The sequence below is a fragment of the Sminthopsis crassicaudata genome, chromosome 1 (genome assembly GCF_048593235.1).
Source record: "Sminthopsis crassicaudata isolate SCR6 chromosome 1, ASM4859323v1, whole genome shotgun sequence".
Classification (NCBI taxonomy): Eukaryota; Metazoa; Chordata; class Mammalia; order Dasyuromorphia; family Dasyuridae; genus Sminthopsis; species Sminthopsis crassicaudata.
The window spans coordinates 584,932,560-584,959,447 of NC_133617.1; the positions used below are offsets into that span (position 1 = coordinate 584,932,560).

Consider the following 26,888-nt stretch of genomic DNA (forward strand, 5'->3'; position numbering starts at 1 on the left):
CTAGGTAAAAAAATAAAACGTGGGAGTTAGCTTTCTGTGTTCTAGAATCTTTATTGAAAGAATAATAATAATGTGTCCTTAGGGAAGGGATGGATCTCTTTCAGAAAACCTTCTGCCTCTGTTTTTTTTTTTTCCTTTGTAACTTTGTTACTGATACAATTCCACCACTCACCAATACATTATTAAAAGGAAGAGTTTTCTTTCATTCTTTCTTTCTTCACACTGTGGGTACATTTTCAATTTCTCCCATACATCATTATAAACTTAACCTTTAGAAAGGTTAAGCCTTAGAAAATGTGGACTACAAGGATGGTGAGATTTCTGTTGTTAGTCAGGAAGATAATATAAATTATCAACGATTTACTCAAAAGATAATGAGGTAGTTAATAGAGAGGAAGAGGCAAGGGAGTCCATGTGGTGCAGTGGAGAGTGCTCCATTTTAATTCAGACGCTGTTCAAATCCTTTCTCTGTTATTTCTTGCCTCTGTCCTCCCTGAGCATTGATTTTCTGTGCTCTACAATGAGGGGATTGGATCACATGACCTCTAAGGTCTCTTTCAGCTTTAAATCAATGACCAAATAGTATTATCTACATCTTAAACACTAGAAAATAGAGACATAAATGAATTAACCGTTTAGGGATTGGGAACTAGACCTATGCTTTTGTTGGCATATTCAGTTAAAAAAACTTCCTCTACCAGTGACTTGTCCAGAGTCACAAGGAATATGTGTCAGAGGTAGGTTCTGTAATCAAATCTTCCTAATTTTGAGACCAGCTCTCTATCCACTATGGAATGTTATATGACCTTCATAGGCACCAGGGAAGAAATGGCAAGGCTGAGACACAGTTTCATCCTGATTCAAAAAACACTTGTTAAGGGCTTAATTGAAAGATATCTGCTAGATTGCTTCTCTTTCTCTAAGCTCATCATTATAATACTGCTTTTAAATGTTATTGATAATATTTTTTAAAAAGTTAACAGTTTTTAAATATTTGTGATAAATTTTCACTTTAAAATGGAGGATTAAATGCTTTGGAGTAGAACTTTTTTCATATTTTATTTTTCTCCAAATTTATTATTTACTTAAAATATTTTTAAAAAATTGAGTTGCAAATTCCTTTCTCTTCAGTTTTTTCCCTATCTACTGAGAAGGAAAGTGATGTAATATCAATTATACATACTAAATCATACAAAAACATATTTCCATCTTAGTCATGTCTCAAAAAAGCGAGGAAAGTAAAGGGGAAATATATTCTGACTTAGGGTTCATTAATTAAGTCACAGTTGATCATTATTGCAATATTGCTGTTATGATATACAATGATCTTTGCAGAATTGTAATGGGTGAGGTCTCAAAATTCTTCATATTAGCTGGCAGTTATTAGTGATAACCAAAGAGATATGGATGGGATTGTGGTTACTTAGAACTTTGACATTGACTTCCCTTCTCTTTTCCTAACCTGCTCCTTTTTTCCCCAAGTCATCCACTTTGTCATCCATTCATTCTCTTGTCATCATCACTTCTTACCCACTAAAGGAGTTCTTGACTTCTAAGAGGGTTAACCAGATATAATATACTGTCCCTTTAAGAGCTGTTGCTAAATTAAGTCCATTTTGCCTTTCTAAAAGAAACCTACTCAGAGTAAGGTATGTAGGGTTGAGTCTGACACTGAGCTCTTAGACAAACAGCTAATAATACAAATACCTATCTCCCAGGATTGTTGTGAAGACCGATTGAGATAATATTTGTAAATGGCTTAGCATAGTGCTTGACATAAAGTAGGAATTATATAAATAATAGCTATTAATATTATTGTTATTATTAAATGTGAGAAACTGATATTTACTGGAAAGATATGTACACCAGAATAATTCTATGATTAAGAAATCAAATATAATTTGTTTGATTATAGAACAGAATTCAGAAAGATAAATGGAGAGAGAGAGAAGTAAAAAGATATCAGATTTGAATCAGATATGTCTGAAGATGGGAATAATAGCTATTATAGATAATGCAGTTGAGCAGAGGGACAGATTCGAAGTAGAGACTGAAAGAAGTTATTTAGCAGATCAATTATTCTGCATGAATACTAGGGTCAGCTGAAGTATTGGTCAAACAAACACTATTGATGAACTCAAACTTAGAAAAAAGGCATCTAATTAATACAGAAGCTACATCCATCAAGGAACTTTTAATGGCTAGTTCCTAAGATGGAAAGGGAAACTAAAGCTCATAGTTCTAGAGATGGGAGTTACCCCAAAATGTTCCTCATTTATTTTCCTCTTTATCATATTTTTATTTTAATTCATTTTTTTGAAGTTCCAAATTCTCTCCCTTCCATTTCTCCTTCCCCTAGCCAGTAAGAAAACAAGAAAAAAATATACAAACAAAAAACAACCTACTATATATATATATATATATATATATATATATATATATATATATATATATATATATATATATATATATATATATATTTATGTATATACATGCAACAAATTCCACTTTAGTCTTTGGCAGTTTTTTGGTTGTTTCCACTCTCCTCCACAGATATTGAGTGCACTGATGTGACTTAGATTTAGGTGTGCATTGTCAATTATTTATTATTTATTCATTTGCTTTAACAAAAAATATTTGTAATATTATTTCTTTTGCCTTGGTGTTCAGCAAATATTTAGGTTAAAATATGAATGTCTTTATTGTTAGTGATTTATATAAGTAGAAAACACATCAATAGGGATTCAAGAGATAAAGTGGTTAAGTAGGGGAAGTTACTCTTTCACTTTAGGGAGAGAAGTATATTCCCTCACAATCCCAAGAACCAAAAGAGAGTTTAAGTATAACCATATGAGTTCTATGGAATCTAGACCTGCCAATTGTGAGAGCAGGTTGCAGTAATACAGCCAGCTAAGAGGAAGGAGTAAGTGTCTACATTCTTCTGTGAGAGGTATGAGGAATTACAAAGTAGGTAGCCATGTTACACATAATGTATTTGTTATATACAACTTTTTGCCAAAAATCTCGGCATTTCTAGAATGGAAAAAAAAAACAAAAAACAAAAACAAAACAAAACCCCCAAACAAAATTGCTATTTTTTCCTCAGTAACACAAAAATTCTGTTTTTTTTTCCATTTCATTCCTTCCTACAGAAGTGTGAAATTATTGGCAAAATATTTGAATAATAGCCCACTAGAAGTTCCACCCATCACAGCTTGTTTGCTTGAGATTCCTACATCATCCATTTAATTCATATGACCAACTCAATGATTTATTCTTGAAGAAAATGAGAAAGTTTAACAGATTAATCAAAGCCTAAAGGCTAGGAGCTTTCCAAGAGTAGGCACTTTATTAATCAATTAGCAGGTTTGAGTAAAAGATAGCATAGGACATTCGGACATGCTTTGATTAATAATTCAGAATTAAAGCAAGAATTTTTTTCTTATTCATTTATTTCTGATACTGAAAGTGAAGTTGTCTATGTAGAGATATAGGATTTCAGGAGAGCACAAAGGCAGACCATCTAAGTGATGGCTCTGTGGTTGGGAATATATTTGGTTTAGCATTTGGGAAATTTAAGCTCAAATACAGTTGGTTTTTAATTCAGCTGAATCACCAGAACTTGATGACATGCCACTAGGCTGTCTAAAAGAAAGCAGATCATGTACAATGGAAGAGTTGACGTCACCCTCACAGCTGCCAAACCATCAACAACTTTAAAAAAATTTAAGAGAAAATATAAAATTATGAAAAGTGTGTAATTCTTTAATTTTTCTAAACTATTCTAAATTATGTAAATGACTAATAATTTAATGCATGTCATTTCCTGCCTTTAACATATTCATTTATAAAGAATGCTATTCACTTTGCCTTGATGCAAAGCTATTAGTACTATCTGTAATTTTGTCAAATGGTTAAAAAAACTCATATTAATTTGAAAATGTGGCTTTTTTAATTAAAAAAAAAAGAAGTGAAAAGGCTAGGAATATTGTTTTTGTCTCCAGCTTTCATGTACACACTTAAAAACCCAACAAACCATTCATGCTTTGCTTTGCTTTTTAACATTATTAATAGCCATACCTATTCAAGAAAAACAAAACAAAACAAATGTGTGAACTGTGAAATTCTTCTAAATACTATGTGTGTGTGTGTGTGTGTGTGTGTGTGTGTGTGTGTGTGTGTGCGTGTGTGCATGTGTGTGTGTGCGCGAGTGCGCACATATGCATCCACTTTACTGCAAAATATACTTAGGCTTTGGACGAGAAAAAATAAAGATCAAGATTTTATTTATTCTTTTTATGTGTTTCTCTTTTTTTCCCTCTGTCTCTTTCTGTCTCTCTGTCTGTCTATCTTTGGCCCTTTGTCTGTCTCTCTTTGTAGACAGGAACATGGAAATTAGAACAACTTTAAATTGTAGAAAACATGTCAAATTAAGTCAGCTATGTACCAGGCACTGAGCTAAGACTGGGAATACAAAAAACAATCTTTGCTCTCAAAGAGCTCAGCCTAATAGAGAAGACAACATGTACAGCTATGTACAAACAAGCTATATATATTAAAATAAATTGGGAGATAGACACAAAGGAAGGCACTAAGATTAAAGATGATAAGAAAAGGCTTCTTTCAGAAGGTGAGACTTTAACTGAGACTTGCAGGAAGCCAGAGAAACTAGAAAGTGGAGATGAAAGGGGAGAATATTCCAGGAGAAGGCCAGTCAATGAAAATGTTTAGAGTAAGGAGATGGAGTATCTTGTGTGAGGAATAGCAAGGTGACCAATGTCCCTGGATCACAGAATATGTGAAGGAGAGTAGGGTGTAAGAACATTATAAGATTGTGGGAGCAGGTTGAAAAGGACATCCAATGTAAAATAGAGGATTTTATATCTGTTCCTAGAGGTAACAGGCAGCCACTGGAGCTCACTGAATGGGAGAGTGATTCAATCAGCCATTTCTTTACTTCTCACCCAGTTGTATTCCTTTGAACCTCTTCATCATCCTCTCAATGGGTTACTTCCCTCTTCCTTTTCATCCCTCTTTTTTTGTGTTGTCTTCCTTCATTAATTAAAAACTCCTTGAGAGAAGGGACTACATATTTTGCCTTTCTTTGTATCCTTAGTGTATAATACAGTGATTGGCATACAGTAGGCACTTAATAAATATTGATCAACTGATTATGAGTATACCAAAATGAGGAAAGATAACCTAGCAAAAAAGAAAGTAGGGAGATCAATGGCAAGGTGAATTTCATTAGGATGCTGTCTCAAAAATAAGCAATTTGCTGTAGGAGTTAATCAGAAGGGTTGATTATGAGAGGTACCAAACAGAATTAAAAGACTGATTCTCTTGCTTCAAGCATGTAAATATAAGATAATTTTTCAGTGGTCTTCAGAGGATGTGCTATGTTTGTTTTCTTGCTAGAACCATGTAACATCTCTCTCAGAACAAAGTACAAGTAACATCCCAAGGAGGAAAACAGGAAGATTAGGGCTCCTTGCAAAGACATGCTTCCATGAGGTCTAGGGAACACTTAGAGCTAGCTATATAATACTTTTTAGATCACTACCTTGTCATGGTGGAGACAGGTCACAGTGGAGAGTTCTGACAAAAGGAGGAAATGGCAAATCACTCTAATATCTTTATCAAGAAAGCTCTATGGACAGTATTCAAATACTAAAAGATATGACATTGGAAGATGAGTCCTCAGGTCAGAAAGTGTCCAATATGATACAGAAACAACTATAAGTAGCCTCAGTACTAATGAAGTAACCAGGACAAATCAAGTAGACATTCAGCTATCGATGTTGAAACAGCATACTAAAACTAAAGGAAAGTTTGATGCTATGAAATTAATATTGCATAGAAACCTGGAATGTAAGTTCTATAAAGGAAGGTAAGCTGATTGTGGTCAAACAAGAGATGGAAAGATTAAACATCTACATCCTGGGTATTAGTGATCTAAAATGGATGAGAATGGGTGAGTTTTATTTAGGTTGTCATTGCATAAGCTACTGTAGGCTAGAATTCTTTAGAAGAAATAGAGTAGCTCTCAAAGTCAATAAAAGAATGAAAAAACCAGTACTGGAATACAATCTCAAAAACAACAGAATGATATAAGTTTGAATCCAAGGCAAACTATTAAACATCACTAATACAAATCTATGTTCCAACCACTGGACAGATGCTCATGTAGAAATAACACCAGCTCCCCGCCCAAGATATCACATTCATCATAGGGAACGGGAAGTATAAAGTAGGAAATCAAAATAATTGGAACAGGAAAATTTGGTCATGGAATACAGAATGCAGCAGGGCAAAGAGTTGTGTCAAGATAACTAGCTGTCCACAACAAAAACTATTTTTAACAATTCAAAAAGTGACTCTACAACTGGACATCACCAGATGGTCACTATAGAAATAAGATTGATTATATACTTTGTAGCCAAAGGTGGAGAAGCTCTATATAGTTAGTTGGAACAAGATCTGGAGCTAACTGTGGCTCAAATCATGAGCTTCTTATTACAAAATTTAGACTTAAATTAAATAAAGGGAAACCATTAAGCTGTATAGTTATGATCTAAATAACATGCCTTAAAAATAGGAAGTGATGAATAGATTGAAGTGATTTTATATGGTAGTTAAGAGTGCCTGAAAAACTATAGACAGAGGTTCACAATACCATACAATAGGCAGCAATAAATAACATTTCAAAGAAAAAGAACAAGAAAGCAAAATAGTTATCTGATGAGGACAAAGAACTGAGGAAAAAGGAAAGTAAAAGGTAAAGGATAAAGGAAAAACTATCCTTGATTGAATGCAGAATTCCAGAAAATAGTAAGGAGAAATAAGAAGATTTTTTTTCTTTTGTTGTCGTTATTTTGTTTTGTTTTGTTTAATGAGCAATGTAAAAAGATAGAAAAAAAACCCCAACAGAATGGGAAAGATAAGAAACCATCTCTTCAAGAAAATTGGAGGTATAAATGGGAATACAAAAATAGGCATAAAATACATAAATAGGTATAAAAGACAAAAATTTAGCAGATATAGATGAGATTAGGAAGAAGTGGCAAGAATACAGAGAAGAACTATATAAGAAAAATCCTTTAAAATGGGAATCCCATATTATCTTACTTTTCTCCTGAAATACCTATACATGAGTCAAGAAGCAACAGTTAGAACTGAATATGGAGCAATTTATTAACCCAAGACTGTATATTGTCACATACTTATTTAATTTATATTCAAGGTACTTCATATGAAATGCTAAACTGGACAAATCAAAAATCAGAAGTAAGATTGCCAGGAGAAATACCAATGATCTCAGATATGCAGAAGATACTACTCTTATAACAGAGAATTAAGAAGCTTCTTGATGAAGGGAAGAATATAAAAGCTGAAAGGAAGCTTAATATTAAAAATAAATTAAGGTCATGGTACCTAGTCCTATTTCTTTATAGTAAACAGAGGAAGAGAAATGGAAGCAATGTCAGATTTTATATTCTTGGGCTCAAAGATTACTGCAGATAGTGGCTACAGCTATGAAAAGAAAAGATACTTGCCCCTTGGAAAGAAAGCTATCACAAATCTGGACAACATATTAAAAAAGCAGAGAGATCTCCTAGATGACAAAGGTCCATAGAGTCAAAGCTATGGTTTTTCCAAAAGTAATGTATGTGGTAAGGGTTGGACTATAAGGAAAGCTGAATGTCGCAGAATCACTGCTTTCAAATCATGGTATTGGAGAAGACTTTTGAGAGTTCCTTGGACAGCAAGGGGATCAAATCAATAACTACTTAAGAAAATTGACTAGTCATTGGAAGGACAAATAAGTTTAAATACTTTGGCCATATAACAAGTAGATTGAATTCATTAGAAAAGACCCTGACACTGAAATAGATAGAAAGCAAAAGACATTCAGCAGAGGAAGAAATGGATAGAGACTATCATGGAAGCAATGAAGAAACTTTAGGAGATAGGTGAGGATGGAAGAACCATGGTATATAGTCCATGGGGTTATAGAATCAGACATGACAGAATGACTGAACAATAACAACAATACATAACACTGCTGGTTTGAGGTTCTTGCTGTTTGAGGAGTGTATGTGAGGGGGAACAGCTACCTGTGATTTAAGAAATAATAATGTGGACCTACAAGTCCCATCAGGTAAGAAATTATCCAATCATATCAGAGAAAGAAAAGAATAGCTGGGGTTAATAACTCCTTGCTAAGAAGTTTTGAAGCAATTATTTGTCTTTTTTTAAAATTAAAGCTTTCTATTTCCAAAACATATAAATGGATAAATTTTCAACATTGATCCTTGCATAGCCTCGTGTTCCAAATTTTCCCCTCCAACTCTCCCTCCCTAGATGGCAAGCAATCCAATATATGTTATACATGTTAAAATATATGTTATATCTAATATGTGTAAACATATTTATACAATTATATTGCTGCATAAGAAAAATCAGATGAAAAAGGAAAAAAAATGAGTAAGAAAACAAAATGCAAGTGAACAACAACAAAAAGAGTGAGAATGTTATGTTGTGGTCCACACTCAGTCTTCTTTCTAAGTGTAGATGGCTCTCTTCATCACAAGATCGTTGGAACTGGCCTGAATCATCTCATTGTTGGAAAAAATCAAGTCCATCAGAATCGATTGTCATATAATCTTTTTGTTGCCATGTACAATGATTTCCAGGTTCTGCTCATATGCCATAATTTATTCAGCCATTCTCCGACCGATGGGAATCCACTCAGTTTACAGTTACTGGCCACTACAAAGAGGGCTGCCACAAACATTTTTACACTTGTGGGTCCCTTTCCCTCCTTTTGATCTCTTTGGGATACAAGCCCAGTAGAAACACTGGTGGATTAAAGGGTATGTACAGTTTGATAACCTTTTGAGCATAGTTCCAAATTGCTCTCCAGAATAGTTGAATCACTTCACAATCCACCAACAATTATTAGTGTCCCAGTTTTCCCACATCCCCTCCAACATTCATCATTATCTTTTCCTGTCATCTTAGCCAATCTGAGAGGTATGTAGTGATATCTCAGAGTTGTCTTAATTTGCATTTCTCTGATCAATAGTGATTTAGAGCATTTTTCATATGATTAGAAATGGTTTTGATTTCTTCATCTGAAAATTGTCTGTTCATATCCTCTGACCATTTATAAAATGGAGAATGGCTTGAATTCTTATAAATTTGAGTCAGTTCTCTATATATTTTAGAAATGAGGTCTTTATCAGAACTCTTAAATGTAAAAATGTTTTTCCAGTTTATTGTTTCCCTTCTAATCTTGTCTGCATTTGTTTTGTTTGTACAGAATCTATTTAACTTAATATAATCAAAGTTATCTATTTGCTGCTCCATAATGAGTTCTAATTCTTCTTTGGTCACAAATTCCTTCCTTCTCCAGAGATCTAAGAGGTAAACTATCCTATGTTCTTCTAATTTGCTTATAATATCACTCTTTATGTCTAAATCATGAACCCATTTTGACCTTATCTTGGTATAAAATGTTAGATGTGGGTTTAATGCCTAGTTTCTGCCATACTAGTTTCCAATTTTCCCAATAGTTTTTGCCAAATAGTGAGTTCTTATCCCCAAAGCTGGGGCCTTTGGGTTTGTCAAACACTAGATTGCTATAGTTATTGACTATTTTGTCCTATGATTCTAACTTATTCTACTGGTCCTCTACTCTATTTCTTAGCCAATATCAAATGGTTTTGATGATTGGTGCTTTATAATATGGTTTTAAGTCTGGCACAGCTAGGCCACCTTCATAGTAATTTTTTTTATTAATTCAATTGAAATTCTTGACATTTTGTTCTTCCAAATTAACTTTATTATTTTTTTCTACCTCTTTAAAATGAAGCAATTATTTGTCAACCCACATTATGAAATAGTCCTACTGCCCTTTGGGGCATGAATCCAGATCATCACTACTAAGAGTAAACTGAGAACTATTATATCTGATGGACTCTATTGAATGGTGATTCATGGGTAAGTGGGGGGAACAAATGTTATCACCAGAGGAACCTAGAAAGTATTACTAATGTTTATAAAATTCTAAGCAAAAAACTAAAGATCTTGGGAGCTCAAGTATCATCTTCATCACTATAGTTAACTGCAGGTAGAGGATTCAGAAAAGAAAGTCAGATATGAGAAGTGAATAACTGAATAAAAAGGTGGAATCTAGGAACAAATTTAGACTTTTGGACCAAATCCTAAAACACTATGTAGAGATGATGGACTTTTGACAAGGGACAGAGAGTCCCTAGCAAGGGCTAATACAACTTCATTTACTTTTGAATATTAAGAGCTCTCAGGGCAGGTAGGTGGTACAATGGATGGAGCACTGGCCCAGAAGTCATGAAGATACAAATTGAAATCTAGTCTCATTATTAGTTTGTGACCCTAGGCAAATCACAATACTGACTGCCTAAAGGAAACAAATCCTCCTAATTAAGAAAAAAAAAAGGAAATGGAGAAAGACAGTTACCCACACAGATATGATTAGTCAGATACAAAGAGTAGTTGCTGCAATATAACTGCAATATATTAAGGTTAGTTAAAGAAAGGGCCAGTAATACCAGGAGACAATAACTAAGAAAAGACTCAACAGTAAAATCTTTGTCTCTGTGCAAATGCACAAAGGAGAGAATAAATAGAGATAAACTTGACCTAATTCAGGGCAGTAAATTTGACTTCATGTACCATGATAGCTGGAGCCTGGGAACTTGACCTGAAGTCTCACAGTTAATGTAAACTATCTTGAATAAATGTAAACAACAAAAGAAGCTCCTACTAACTCATGGGTGAACCTGGGTTTTCCCTGGAACTATGCTTTTTTTCCTGTTTCTATATAATACCTGGTCTGGCCTGAAAGTGTGTACAGGGATCTGCTATTCTGTCTTCTTGCCACTAAGGACTAATTTTATGAGTAACCCTAACAAAACTTATTTGCTATCAAGCTGGGATCCTCTTACTTCATTATCTCAGAATTCTTCAAGAGGGTTTATGTCCCTACAATTGTCATGTCAGAACAAAATAGGCCAGCCCCCTCACAGCTGGTGTTGAAATTGAGGGAATATCCATCAATTGGGTAATGGCTTAATCAGTTGTGGTATATGAATGTAGTGGATCAGTACTGTCCTGTAAGAAATGATAAACAGGCGGATTTTAGAAAACCTGGAAAGACTTACAGCAACTGATATTGAGTGAAGTGAGCAGAACCAGGAGAATATTGTACACAGTAACAGCAACATTGTACAATGATCAACTATGATAGACTTAGCTCTTCTCAGCACTACAACAATTCAAGATAATTCTAAAAGATTCATTATGGAAAATTCTATCCACATTCAGAGAAAGAACTGATGGACTTTAAATGAAGATTAAAAGTATATTATTTTTCAAAGAAAGTATAATCTGGGGATAATAAGATGGCAGGAAATATTGGTCTACCTGCCATCTAGAAAAGGAGGTAGGGAGAAAGAGGGAAAAAGGCATGCTATTTTCACTTTGCTTTTTCATAGTTTTCCCTTTTCTTCTGTTTCTTCTTTCACAGTATGACTAATGTGGAAATAACATGATTGCACATTTATAACTTATATCAGATTGCTTGCTGTCTTATGGAAGTAAGGGAAAAGGGAGGGAGAAAAATGTAAAACTCAAAATCTTATAAAAAGAATGCTTAAAACTATTATTTATATGTAATTGAAAAAAATAAAATACTATTTACATTTAAAAAATAAACAATTTGTGTAGCTGGCAGGATAGTTAGGCTCCCTACAAATTTTGTGTCCTTATATCTCATATGCATCATTGAAACATGTTAGGATATTTCTCATGACTGAACTATGTCTCTGGAAGGGCATATATTATTCCAAAAGAAGAGAAACCCTTAAAGGAAAAAATAGCATTATGCAATGAAAAATATTAGTCATATGAGGAAGTTCAAGAACATGAATAGTTACAAAAGACAGATGGAGAGAGAAGAGAAGGGAAGTGGTATGAAGACCTTTCTAACAAATATGCATTGAACACTGGGGAATGAGTGTGAACTTTTTGCATTTATGTTTTTCTTCCCAGGTTATTTTTACCTTCTAAATCCAATTCTTCCTGTGCAACAAGAGAACTGTTCGGTTCTATACACATATACTGTATCTAGGATATACTATAACATATTTAATATGTATAAGACTGCTTGCCATCTAGGGGAGGGGATGGAGGGAGGGAAGGGAAAAGTTGGAACAGAAGTGAGTGAAAGGGATAATGTAAATAAATTACCCAGGCATATGTTCTGTCAATAAAAAGTTATAACTAAAAAAATAATAATAAATAAAATATATTAGTTCAAAAAATAAATAAATAAAAATAAATAAATATAAGGCGAAGCATCAAAGGAGATGAATGTTCACCAAACTACTGTTTGGAGTCCAGAACACAGTTCATGTTATAGAAGGATTCCTTCTAGACCAGGGGTTCTTAAATTTTTTATATCATAGATGCCTTTGTCTATCTGATGAAGACCCTTTCTCATTACAAGTGTTTTAAATAAATAAAATAAAATGCATATGGTTACTAAAAGCCAATCATATTGAAATAGTTGCAAATTTAAAGAATATTATTCTTAATTCTTGATAACTTTTATTTTATTCTTACTTAGATTAAGAATCCCTAATCTATATGTGATGTGCTCCAGATTCTTTCATGAAGATGACCTTGTACTAATTACATCAAATTCTCTGAAGATTCTTCTGAATTATATCTATAATTATTCTCAAAAGTTTGACATAAGTGCCAATATAAGAAAAATCAAGTGAATGTAGAATGTCTACAGTCTAAGCTAAGACAGAATTAGATGCACAACCTATTGGGCTTTTAATTAGTGTATGTATACATCTTAAAAGGGCATTACAAATGGAAAGGGGAGCCAGGCCCCTAGATTGAACAGAAGAAACAGAACTGGCTAAATTGCTTTTGGGAAAATGCCAACTTTAAGGAAAACAATCCCAGGTTTTTTCATGAATTAAAGGCCCATGGATACTAATGTTTGTGCAGCAATCATGCATACTGTGATATTAGTTTACAAAGGAATAAAGTGAAGGTGAGTCAACAAATAGAAAGGTACATGGTGGGTGTGAGGAAGCTGCAGCAGGGAATAACAGAAGAAAGGCAGTGCAGAAGATGTCATTCAAGAAAAGTATGATAAAAATATAAATGGGTGTTTATTAGGGAAGGATAACCAATGGAGAGTCTGCCTGATAATACTAGTAGCATCATGATATCAAGAGAATTCAAGGAAGCTCCCCATCATTTTGAATGGATGTCCCATGTCAGGCTTTTGGAAAGGTGTGGACAAACATTGTATAGAGTGAACAGGGATGGATGGACTGTTGGTGGCCTGTGATCATTGACATTATATATTGACTAGCATACTGAAATACTGGAGTTTTAAAAGCAGGGATGCTTTGTATCCATGGTTAAAGCATATGAACTCTAAGGAATTCAAAGAAAAGACTTATATGAGGTAAGCATCAGGAAAATGATTTCTACAATGATCACAACATTGGGAAGACAACTGACTTTGAACAATTTAAGAACTCTAGTCCACCTAGTGATCAACAAAGATTCCATGAAGAAGCATTCTCCTCTGTATAACTTAGATAAGATTATTTGCCTTCTCAGGGAGGAGGGAGAGGAGGGAGGAAGGAATAGAATTTGAAACTCAAAACTTTGGAAAAATGTTTAAAATTGTTTTAACATGCAATTTTGGGAAAACTGTTTAAAAAAAGAAGCACAATATTCTCTTCCTGATAGAGAAGTGATGGACTCAACATGCAAAAAAATTTGTAGGTGTATATGTATATATATGACATATACACATACATATACACTCATACATATGTATATACACATATACAGAAATATATATGTATATATATATATCTGTATTTTAGAACCAACTGTTATGATAATTTGTTTGCTTTAACAATGTATATTTGATACAAGAGTTTCTTTGTCTATTTTTCAATGGGGGAGAGGATTCGGGAGGGAATGGGGACTACTAATAAGACTATCAAAAATGGGGGGAAAGGGGACAGAGAGTTGGTGCAGTGGATAGAGCACCAGCCCTGAATTCAGGAGGACCTGAGTTTAAATTTTATCTCAGACACTTTATACTTCCTAGCTGTGTGACTCTGGGCAAGTCACTTAACCCCAACTGCCTCAGGAAAAAAAAAAGTGGGGGAAAGAGATATCTTTTTAAATGCATAAAAGGGAACAGACAGAAGGCCAGGAAGAAATACAGTCAAAAATGTAACTTTGAAAAGTGTATGTTAAATGTATTACATAACAACATAAAATACCGTCAACAATATAAATGGAAAGAACAATGACCATCAAAGAATCACAACTGAATGTCACAAAATTATAAAGACCAAGCTTGAGCTTGAAGAAGGGATATGAGAAGATACTTCACCTCTACTTTTCTACAGTTTGGGGGAATGTCCACCTTTGTGAAGCATTGTAAAAAATGTTGATATGTTGGCTCTTTTTACTTAATTTTTTTTTCTCTTCTTTCTCACTTAAAAAAAATCTTTGCTATATGATATGGTTCCCTATTATGGGTAAGGAGGGATATAAGAAGAAATCTAGGTGATGTAAAAAGCAAAAGATAACAATAAAATCTATTTTAAAAGTTAAATTGAAAAAGAAAGTAGCCCCCAGAGAAGTAAAGGAACTTTGTGAGGGGGGATGTTAAAGAATACCATGGGAGTTCAAAAAGGCAATTGGCTCACTGCCAAACACCCTATTTATTCCTTGACCCCTAGAGAATGGCTTAAGATTAATCCCAGAAGCTCCAGCATTGCTGTAAGTCAGAAAGGATCACAGATTCTGTTTTCTGAACCTGTGAAGTCTTAGAGAAAATCAGTTGGCTATATTTCTCCAAAAAGAAAATGAGGGCAGTGGGATTTGCCAAATCTGTGTCTCCTAGGCTTCTGGTGAGAATTAATTAGGGTTTTAAAAAGTACTGTGGATTTGGTTTAGTTTGTATATTTATCCAGGATGAAAGCTGATATATACTACTATGGAGTGTTAATATTAAAGGTTCATTATGCCTTACTCAAAGCTGTGTATAAAGAGTGTAAAGTATGTAAAGTGGGGTAGTTGGTATATGAGGCTTGTGGGACCATCTTCAAATCAAAGGGATTCTGTTTCAAAATAACATTTAGTATTCCTTATAGTATACAGAGAAGAAGAAAAGCCTGTGAAAATGAAAATAAAAATTTGACTGTGGATTTTGTTATCTAGGCCATATGACAACTGGCACCAAGGAAGTTCTGTATGCAGTCAGAGACATTTGCTGAAAATGAAAATATTAAATATTAAAATAAAATATTAATTTATCTTTATCATGGGCTGTCAAATGAGGCACTGATAGCCCAGAAAAAGAAAATTTAATAAAAAAGTGAGGGTTTCAGTGGAAACAAACTGAAAAAGAAATTAGTCATGTAACTTTACATTCAACAGGTTAGTTTCTTTGGCACAGAGTAATAATTCATTAATGGCTAGGCTTTGCTTGTAGTAAAAAAAAATACTGTGAGATTATTCAAGGGCATCAAAGTGACTGTCTTGCAAAATGTCACCTCCATCCTGATAGAGATGAATCTTACACAAAACTAGCATAGTATATAGGAGCTAATTACCAACATCAATGATTATCTTGTTTGAAAGATAATAAAACAAATGTCCTGGCTAATCTAAGTACAGGGTGGAGAAAGCATACAAGGAATAACAGCAGAAAAAGTTTGTCATGCTTCTGAACTAACAGAACTCTAATCCCAGTATCAGGGTTGATCTTTCCATAGGTGAAAGAGAAAATGGTTTCCTGATAGGGTGTGATGGACACCTTCTTCTAGCCATCTTCTCCACTGATGACTGGACTTTTACAATTAGTCTTAATTGGTCTCCCGGACAGGTAGATGTTTACAAACTAGAGTCACATAGTCACTTAACATCTCTGAGCATGTCTCATTTGTAAAATGGAGATGATAACAATAGCACCTACTCTCACATAGTAATGTGAGGTTCAAATTAGAGAATATGCAAAATTCTTTCCAAATCTAAATCAGTTGTTGATATTACTATTTGAATTAACTGAGGGATTTGGGGATTGGGAAGGAGATCCTAGACTTATGATTTCATTCACATCGGGGATTATGAGTATGGAGGCTTCCTTTACCATTGCATATTGACATTAGATCTGTAAGTACCAGTCTAGAGCTATTGCTTCTAATTACTTTTGATGGAGCTCTACCCAACCTCTCTATTGGGAGATTTTTCCCAATGATATATTCATAGTTGTTGCTGTGTTTGCCTGGGCCCCAAATAGGTAATAAGATGATATCAGGCAAATATAACATCATCAACATAATCAACAAAAAATATAGTTATTATATATACATATACAATATATATGTATACAATATTACATATACATATACATAATTTATTTCATATCATATGTAATATATACATATATTACATATACATATGTAATATATACACAATAAATTTAGGTAATTATATTATAGATGTAATATATATGTAATATTTGTAGCTAAGCATTATGCTAAGTATTTTAAAATTATTATTTGATCTTCACAACAACTCCGAGAGGTGGGTACTATTATTATGTTCATTTTACAAATAAGGAAACTGAGGCAAATATGAGTTAAATAACTTGACACAACTAGTAAGTGGCTATGGTCACATATGAACTCAGGTCTTCCTGAAACCAAACCAGGTGCTATCCATTTGCCATCCATTTGAAAGAAAAGGATAACAGCTTTCATGGCAATGGAGGGGGCAGAGTGAGAATGCTGAAGGTATCGTTATATTGGAGAAAAAGTCCCCATTTTGATTCATCTTCCTCAATTCTTATTGGTTGAAGAGGGCCATGGTATCCACTTTAAATCTAGAGAGAGTACTAGTAGCAGGTGAGGGATAAAATACTTTATCTTATCATTGTGTTAATATTTTAACACAGACTAGTTTCTAATCCCAAAAACAACAATTACTTCTTTGAGATAGATCTAAATAAAGTTGGGAAAGGAACAAAAAGTAAGGAAATAGTTTCTTAGTATTCTCCAACATGATTTGAACTATAGATGAAGCTACTTCACCACAGAAAATAATGCTCATGTAGATGAAGGAAAGGGAGGGAACCTTGTGTTTCCTCCCTATAATCAAAGGGTAAAAATAACTCCTCATTACAGCCCTTAAAAAGAAAAGGCTTTTAAATGAAATAGCAACAAAGCTGTATCATCAATAAAGGCTTTAAAGCCCCAATCTTCGACCTATATAAGTAAAATATTAACATCTGTTGATGTCCTTCCATCCTATAATCTGGCTACTACTAATGGGCTTTGAATGTTATGCATGTGTAAAAGTATATATAATTAAACAGTTGCCTGTATAAGTAGATGGGAATTCTAATGATTCATGGAATGTTGGGCCTGGCTTTCCATGGTTAGTTTTGGCTTCAGACACAGAGGGGAAAGTTATAAAGTCTTGAAAGTATATGTGAGTGTTTTCTCTAAAATATGTGGTTCTTGAACCTTTTAGGCCCATGGAACAGTATTATCTTTTGAAGGTGAGAAATTTTGGAGCATGCAATATTTAAGATGGCAGCACTACTGGAAGGCTTCATGATTACAAGTATAAATTCCATACAAAGTATATTTAATCTCAAGTGTAAGTTCTATACAATAAGGAGAGATTCATACATGTATATGATTTCAAGTGAAAGCTCCCTATAATTGGGAGCAGCCAATGCTCTCAATCAAAATGATGATTTTTTAAAATAAACTTTTCAAAGTACCAAGAATGTTTGACTAAGATTGTGGAGCGTATTGGAGTTGAAAGCTGTCGCTGCCCCACATCTGAAGCCAGAACTTATCTGTCAAGACCAAGTTGACCCAGTCTTCATATTCCATTTCCCATCTTAGAAAAAGATGTGTATTTCTTGGCCATGGTGCCTTTCTATTGTTTAGAATTGTTTTCTGCTCTGGTTTAATTTTTAAAACATTTATTAAGTCCCTAATATGTGTTTGGCTTTGTGCTAAGTGACACAAAGTATAGAAATACAACACAAAGGATACAGAGATTAAAATGAAACAATTAAGGAGTTGATACTTTACTTGAAGGTAAAGAAGAATAGAGGGTATAACATACATAAATATGAAATATAAAAAATAACATAATTTTGGGGGTGGAGGGAAGGGGCATCGATAGGTGGTGTAATGGATAGGGTTCCAACCCTGGAAATCAGGAAGACTCACCTTTCTGAGTTCAGGAGAAGGAAATGGCAAACCCGTCCAGTGTCTTTGCCAAGAAAACCCCAAATGATGTCACAAAGAATCAAACAAGATTGGACAACAATAACCAAATATCTTAGGGGGAAATCAGGAAGGTATCTGATAATATACAACACATAAAGGGAAATAAGTTATCTTGTAGAATTCATCCCTCAGTTTTACACATCAAATTCCCCCTCAAAATAAAATTTAACAAAGTGAGGTCCAGCCTAGAGCATATTTCTTTGAACGAGACACTGATAAATTAGCTTGTATATAAGGAGAACTCTTACAGTCACATGGGACAGAAGGCTCTGATTGTGTTCTTCAGGGGCAGGAAGCCGTTCTATGAACCAGGAATCCTAAAGACCTTTTAGATTCACCAGAGAACAGAGCTGTGGGCTAATCAAAGTTGTTTCCCAAGAATAAAGCAAAGTACAAATCTGCCTAAGATCACAACATTAAAGCTACAAGATCATATATCTCCTTCATTTGATGGTTACAAAGAGGTTACACCTTGCCCATGATCACAAAGGTGGCAAAAGCAGGGTTGAAATTCAATAAATGTCTGTCCCTTTGACTGCAAATCTAGCCTTCCTTCCTCTCTAATAATGCTTCTTTCTTTGTAGATGTATAAAGTGATTGGCTATTGTATGAAAAGAGAGGAGGTTATGCATAGGCAAAAATGTTTGCAGCCCTTTTTGTAGAGGCAAGAAACTGGAAACTGAGGAATGCCCATCAGTTGGGGAATGGCTGAATGAGTTATCTATGTAATAAGAACGTAATGGAATATTATTGTTCGGTAAAAAATGATGAGCAGACTGATTTCTGAAAAGTCTGGAAAGATTTACATAAACTAATTCTGAGAGAAGAGGCAAGAGACTATTGTACCCAGTAACAAGATTATGTGATGATCAATTGTGATGGACATGGCTCTTTTCAACAATGAGGTAATTGAAGGCAATTCCAATAGACTTGTGATGTAAAGAGTTATCTGCATCCAGAGAGAGAATTATGGAAATTGAATGTGGATCAAAATACAGCATTTTCATGTTGTTTTTTTTTTTGGGGGGGTTGTTATTATCCATTTGGTTTTTTTTTTTTCTTTCTCATGTTTTTCTCCTTTTGACCTGATTTTTCTTGACAAAAAAATGGAAAATAACAATTGTTAAAGCGGTTATGGGGGGAAACACATTAGTGCAATGCAGAATGAGAACATGGCTGATATGGATACCTGAAATCTACAGATAATCACCCAGCTTTAAGGTAGTTAATGTTACTTAAAACCCTTCCTGCTCAACCCAATCTTTTATCAAAACTGTTCACAAGTCAGTCAAATGAAGTCATCAGAATTTCATCTTTTCTTTCTGCCTTGTAATCAGAACCAGAATTAGGGGTACTTTGCCTCTGCTCCAAAGGAACTTTAACATGGAACTGCATAATATTCCAGATGTTATACAGACACACTCTCAGTTCTTTATTCCTGGAAAGTATGCTTCTCTTTAATGCATTGCCAAAAGAAAGTGTCCTAAAATTTTCCCATATTTCATGTCCCTCAGATGCTAAAAATTGCTAGTTAATCTTCAAATTTTATAACCTTTTGGTGAAAGAATCAATTAGAAGCAAAATGAACAAAGGGAAAACTGCAGGAATGAATAGAGGTTATAGAGAGCCTCCCAACTTGGAATACTGGGTATTTCAGCTTCAGATAGAAAATGGTGATTTCCCATTATTCATCAAGTAAACGTGAAATATTACTCTCAAGACATTAGAATAACAGCAATGAAGATAATTCATTGATTTGAACATAAACATCCAGAAGGTCATTCCAATTTAGAAAAGTTCTTAGTCTTTGGCAAGATGATGGGTAAGATTAGTGATACAAGGGTCAAGGCATGAAGCAAGGAATCTTTGTCTAACTCTGACAATCCTTTCAAGGATCTCTGAATTTATATCATCATTACCATTATCATCACCACCACCACTACCATCATTATCAATAGTAACATTTTTATACAACTTGCTATGTGCCTGGCACTAGGTTAAATGCTTTATAATTTTCATTCCATTTTATTCTCACAATCCTGGAAGATTGGTATTATTATTATCCTTATTTTACAAGATTATAAACTGAGGTAAACAGAGGTTAAGTGCCTTGACCAAGACAAAGATAAGATGTGTTTGAGATCATACTTGAATTGTCAACTATGCCATGAGGCTTGTTGTTTATGTATGATTTCCATTCCTCTACCTATAGATTATGAATCTCCTTATCCCCCACAGGCAGGGGTTTTATACAGCCAAAATAGTCTGTCCTTCTTAACACACATTTGAAAACAAGAGCAGTACTTTAATTTTTAGAACTAACCAGAGTCAGGGCAGCTAGATGGCACTGTGGATAGAGCACTAGTTCTTAAGTCAGGAGAACCTGAGTTCAAATCCAGCCTTAGACACTTATTTCCTAGCTATGTGATCTGGGAAAGTCACTTAACCCCAGTTGCCTCAAGCATACACACACAAAAAGCCCAAGCAAACAAACAAACAAAAAAAACCCCCTCAGTTATTTGAGCTTTGAGAAGCTCAAACTCTGAAGCTTTGTTTGTAGCATAAGATGGAAACCATGCATAGTTAAAAGGTATAGTAGACATTATATAAAAATTTGTAGTATTTTTTGATTATTAAAAGAGCAAAACTTGTGTGTTTGTGTATGTGTATATATATACATACGCACATATAATTTTTTGTGATTGTATTTCTATAGGAAAAATTGTGTGTATACACACATATACACATATACATATACATATAGTGTGCAGAGCACAGGGTCTAGAGTCAGGAAGATCTGAGTTCAAATCCAGCCTCAATCACCCGATAGGTGTATGGCCCTGGATAAACCAGTTAACCTTTGCCTTAATCCTTCAGAGAAGGATATCTTTGCCAAGAAAATCCCACAGACAAAATTGGTATGCCAGATAGTTCATAGGGTCACAAAGAGTCAGACTTAACTGAACAACATGTATATAATTTTTAAAATAAAACTACCACTAAACCCTAAGGCAATATTCAAGGATATATATTTCATAAAAAGGCCTGCTATGTATACTAGCAATATTTTTGAAAGGAAATTGCAGCTGGGGGTATTATAAATGGAACCTGGGCTCCCCAGGGGCTAAAAGATTCCATGACAGGCACTTAATAAAGGACATTAACCCTTATGGAGTCCAAGAATACTGTATTTTACTAAAATAGAGTGATAACTGAATATTTTGCTTGGTGATCTCATCATCCTCCATGGGTCAACAATCATCTCTCTTCAGATGATTCCCAGATCTAGAGAAACAGCTCTAATCTTTCTCCTCAGCTCTAGTCCCACATCTCCTACAGCCTCTCAGACATCTCAAAGAAAAGATGCTTCATAAGCACCTAAAATTCAATGTGCCCCAGAGCTAACTCAGTTTTTCCCATAAGCCCTTCCCTTCTCTCTAACTTTGCTTTTACTGAGGAGGGCACTATCATCCTTCCAATCACCTCAATTTACAACTTTGAAGTCTTCTTGAACTTCTCACTTTCATTAATATAATAATTTAAATCTTTTTTTCAGAATATTTCTTAGGAGAATATTTCAGAATATTTCTCAGTTTCTCCAGTTCATGTCTTCACCTCTTTCACTTGTACTATTGCAATAGGCTTTGGGTGAGTTTCCTTGTCTCAAGTCTCTCCTCCAGCCAATCTATCCTTCATTCTGCTGTCCAACTGATTTTTTTTGACTACTGAAGATTCTTTTTTTTAAAATTAATTTTATAATTATACATTTTGACAGTATATATACATGAGTAATTTTTTAATAATATTATCCCTTGTATTCATTTTTCCAGATTTTCCCCTCCTTCTCTTTACTCACTCCCCTAGATGACAGGCAATCTCATACATTTTACATGTATTATAGTGTAACCTAGATATAATATATGTGTGTAAATCCCATTTTCTTGTTGCACATTAAGTATTAGATTCCGAAGGTATAAGTAACCTGGGTAGATAGACAGTAGTGCTAACAATTTACATTCACTTCCCAGCGTTCCTTCTCTGGGTGTAGTTGTTTCTGTCCATCATTGATCAGCTGGAAGTGAGTTGGATCTTCTTTATGTTGAAGATTTCCACTTCCATCCCAACTGATTTTTCTAAAGCACAAGTCTAATCATTTCACTTTTGTCTCCCTATCATTCTATCATTTAATAAACTGCAATTACTCATTATTGCTTCCAGAATTAAATATCAAATCCTCTCCTGGGCATGTAAAGTTTTTCACAATCTGTATTCCTCTTACTTATTCAGTCTTCTTATGCTTTACTCCCCTCCATGCATTCTATAAGCTATATTGGTAACCTTAATGTAATTTCCTGCCTCCATACTTTGTATTGGTTGACCCTCCATGTCCAGAATGTTTTCTCTCCTCATCTCTGCCTCTGAAGCTCCCTAGCTTCTGTTAATACTTAGCTCAAATCCCTTCTTCAGAAGGCCTTTCCTAATCTTTCCTTTATTCCCATCTTGCCCATTACTACTGCCTTCCCTGTGAGATTGACTTTCATTTTAGACCTGGAAGGGTTATTTATTGTTATTCAGGCACTTCCATCTTGTTAAACTCTTTGTGATCCTATTTGAAGTTTTCTTAGCAAAGATACTAGAATGGTTTGCCATTTTCTTCTCCAGTTCATTTTCCAGATAAGGAAACTAAGGCAAATAGGATTCAGTGACTTGCCCAGGATCACACAGCTACAACATGTCTGAAGCCAGATTTGAATCCAGGTTTTTCTGACTCCAAGCCTGGCACTGTGTCACACAGATGCCTAACAGCCAACAACAAAAACTTTCCATTTACAATGTATGTATTGGTCCATAATTATTTACACATTGTTTCTCCCATTGAACTGTGAATTTCTTGAAGACTGGGGCTGTTTTTACCTTTCTTTATATTCCCTAAACTTAGCTCAGTACAAGACACATGGTAAATGCTGAATAAATGCTTGTTGACTGACTGAATGACTACCTTAAATGGTCTTCCAGCTCTGAAAGAGATAATGTGGTACAGTGGCAAGCATATTAAAATCTGGAGTTAAAGGTCCTGGGTTCAAATTTTAGTATTATTTACTACCTGGGTGGATGTGGGTACGCCACTTAATCTTCCTCTGGGCTTCTATAAAATAATATGTGATGGGCTGGATGACCTCCAAGGTCTCTTCCAGCTTTAGAGGGGTGTGTGTGTGTGTGTGTGTGTGTGTGTGTGTGTGTGTGTGTGTGTGTTTTATCCTAACTGCTTGACTTGGGCAGTGCAGAGAATTGAGCTGAATGTCATAGGAACCGCCACATCAGGGAAGCCCACACAGGATGCTGCACAGATGCTAGGTAACAACTGCACATCTGGAATGGAGGTACTCAGTGTCACCACCTTGGCACGTGAAGCATGTGGTTATCTCACAGCAGCTCCATATTTCCTGGACAAGACTCTTTCCATCTGGGCACTTTAAAGAACTGGGAAGTAGAGTGTGCCAACTGTATTAGTCCTTGGCAATAATCTTTAGTGACCCCTAAAATGAGATCACTAGGAAAATTATAAGGGGGAAGAGTTGCCTTTCCCATTCAGATGAAAGGGGAGACTTCAGAATTGCAACATGGGAAGCAGCCAAGCCACCTAATGATGCATTAATTAATTAGTGTACTCACATGGTGCTGTGTCTACAAAGCCCGGGTCTATGTTGTGCAGCAGCTCCATCCGGGGAGAAGGGTTTCCTTCACTAGAAAAGAATTTATGGGGAAGCATTAATTTCCTTTTCAGAAAGGGCATATGCTCTTTGAATACTTCCTTTTGTGACTCTCATAGGAAATAACAAAGCTGCCAGTCTGCAACTTGAACTTGAACCCCCAAATTTCAAACCTTCTGATTTCTTTATGAAATCCACTTTTACATGGTGTAAGTCTGTATAAACATTTATACCACACAGCACAGAATACATGATGAGGAAAAACAATGCCATCTTATACTTTTCTCCAGTAATTAAAACTGGTTCTATATAAATCTGAACATAATTTAGGAACCACTGCAATTTTATTAAAGTGGGAACTACCAACATCAGTCCAGATCACAATCCATTAATCCTTTCTCATCTTCTGTTGACTACACCCTTCCACAAAATCTCCATGGAAGACTTACCAAATGCACTCCACTTAAGAAGGTGTTTTCATTCCTTACCCAGCTGTGCTGCTCCAGAATTCTCCATCATCCACTCTAACAAGTACCTTCCTCCCATTCTTCCCCATTCTTCTCCACCTCCCAGCTTCCTTTTGGGTTTTGTCTTTCCCCATTATGGCAGGTGTTATTATTCTCATTTTATAGATGTGGAAACTGAGGCAGCAGCTGCTAAGTGACTTGCCTAGGGTCTCATGGATTGGAGATGTCTTAGGTTATATTTGAGCTCAATCCTTTTGATTCCACATTCAATACTGTATGAAATTAATTATCTTGAACTATATATATGTACATATATATGTGTGTAAATATATATATATATATAATATGTACATATATATATATATATATTTTAAGTTCACAAACCCCAGGTTAAGAACGATTGCTCTAGTGCATAGTCAGTTGAAATACCTGTAATTTTACCCCAAAGTATTTATGTAAATATCTAGAAAAATTTACAGAAAAAATAAACATATGCAAATAGAAATCATAGACTATTACTATTGGTACCAGAACGCTATCTAGCACAGTACCTGAAAGAGTAGGCACTTAACAAATATGTGTATTTGTATTTAGAGGTATTTAGAGACAGAACAGTACAAGGTAAAGCATAAAGACTTTGCTCTATAAGGATCTGGGTTCAAATCCTAGCTTTGCCACTTCTACTAAGACTTTGAATGTGGTGTTGTTTAATCTCCTTGAGACTCATTTTTCTCATCTGCAAAATCAAGATAGTCTTTAAAGTATCTTTTAGCTCTAAACCTACAATCCCTCATTTAACCTCTTTGCTCACCATTGAGAAAATAGAAACCAAAGAACTTAAATGACTTGCTCAGTATAGCATAGCTAATATAGGTGACTCCACTGGGAATATAATGCAAATAGACTGATTCTCAAATTAGAGCTCTTTCAATAAGTGTGGGTACTACTAAAAGAATATGAAGATATCCTCTTCAGTATTAATGAGCTCAGCAGCAACAAGTACTAAAATGCATAGCTTCCTTTACTACAACTCCACATCCATTATTCAAGTTTCATATAGGAGCCAAAGGCCCAGCAGGAGTGGATACTGCAGAGAGCCCTTCACTTCAACCTCCCTTCTCCTTTCCTCTTCTTGGTTGGACTTTGACTACTCCTCCCCACTACTTTGGGAGGACATTCAGAGTCCCCACTCTATTAGGATTATTCTCCCTATCCCAATGGTGAGAGACAAAACCTTCCTAGTGAAACCCCTGTCAAAAATCATACAAACACTGTCTTTTTCTGTCTTTCTTTTCCTCTGTCTCTCATACACATGTGCACATACTTACACACATACAAACATACACTTTTATGTATGAGAAGGGAGTCACTAATTACAAATCTTCTGATAAGATTTCAAGACATTGCCTTATCTGCTGTTGGAACACTAAAGAAAAGAACTTTCTTTGGTTTTGCTGTCTACCCTGAACCAGAACCCTTAGAACCTTTCCATCTGCTTAGAAGCTTAGAACCATCCAATCTGCTAATGAGTCCTCCTATATGTGGTCCCTTTCACAATGAGAATGGAAGCTCCTGGAGAAGAGATTAACATCTTTTCTATTTGTATTCCCAGTACTTAGAACAATGTTTGGCATATCTTAAGTGTTTGACAAATACTTTTTCACTCATTAGATAGTTAAGTAAGCGGACAATTTTGCCAATGAAGACTGAACCCTATAGCTACAATAGTGAATAATAATTTTGATTTTTTTCTAGGTATCATAGAAAACTTTCTACTTTAAATCTATTTACAATACAGGGCAAAACAAAGGTTTTAGTAGAGCTTGACCCATAGTATAACTATAGCAATCAGGACCTGAAATCATGCAGAAAAGACAAGTATGATTCCTTTTCTAAAAGTGATCTTACTGCCACAGCAATATAATTTACTTATAAAATTAATTATAACAACCACTGACAACTGTATATCAAATGTAATTATAATTAACATTTATTATTTATTAATAATAATCTAAATAATTAAATATTTATTTAATATTGAATTAAGGAAAAGCTAGAAGGAAGAACTGCAATGATCCTGAACCAAGAGGGATGCTGGTTTAGTGTCTTCTTCATTTTTCTGGAGTTAGAAGAAACAATGATGATTATCCTGTGTGTGTGTGTGTGTGTGTGTGTGTGTGTGTGTGTGTGTGTGTGTGTGAGAATCTGAATCAGTAGAGCCTACTTGGTGGCTGACAGTGGCTGAGTTTAATAACAGTCTGCTCTTTCTCACTTCTAGATCCAGGTTGAGAACCTAC

At 34.8% G+C, this 26,888-nt stretch overlaps 1 protein-coding gene across 1 annotated transcript in view; it reads right to left on the minus strand.

The window, feature by feature from the left end:
• Nucleotides 1-26,888, minus strand: part of ARSB (arylsulfatase B) — a 232,662-nt gene that overhangs the window by 84,340 nt on the left and 121,434 nt on the right. The window contains exon 6 of the mRNA XM_074282345.1: nt 24,087-24,157. Within this exon, the coding sequence (XP_074138446.1) occupies nt 24,087-24,157 (71 nt within the window). The remainder of the gene's footprint in view (nt 1-24,086; nt 24,158-26,888) is intronic.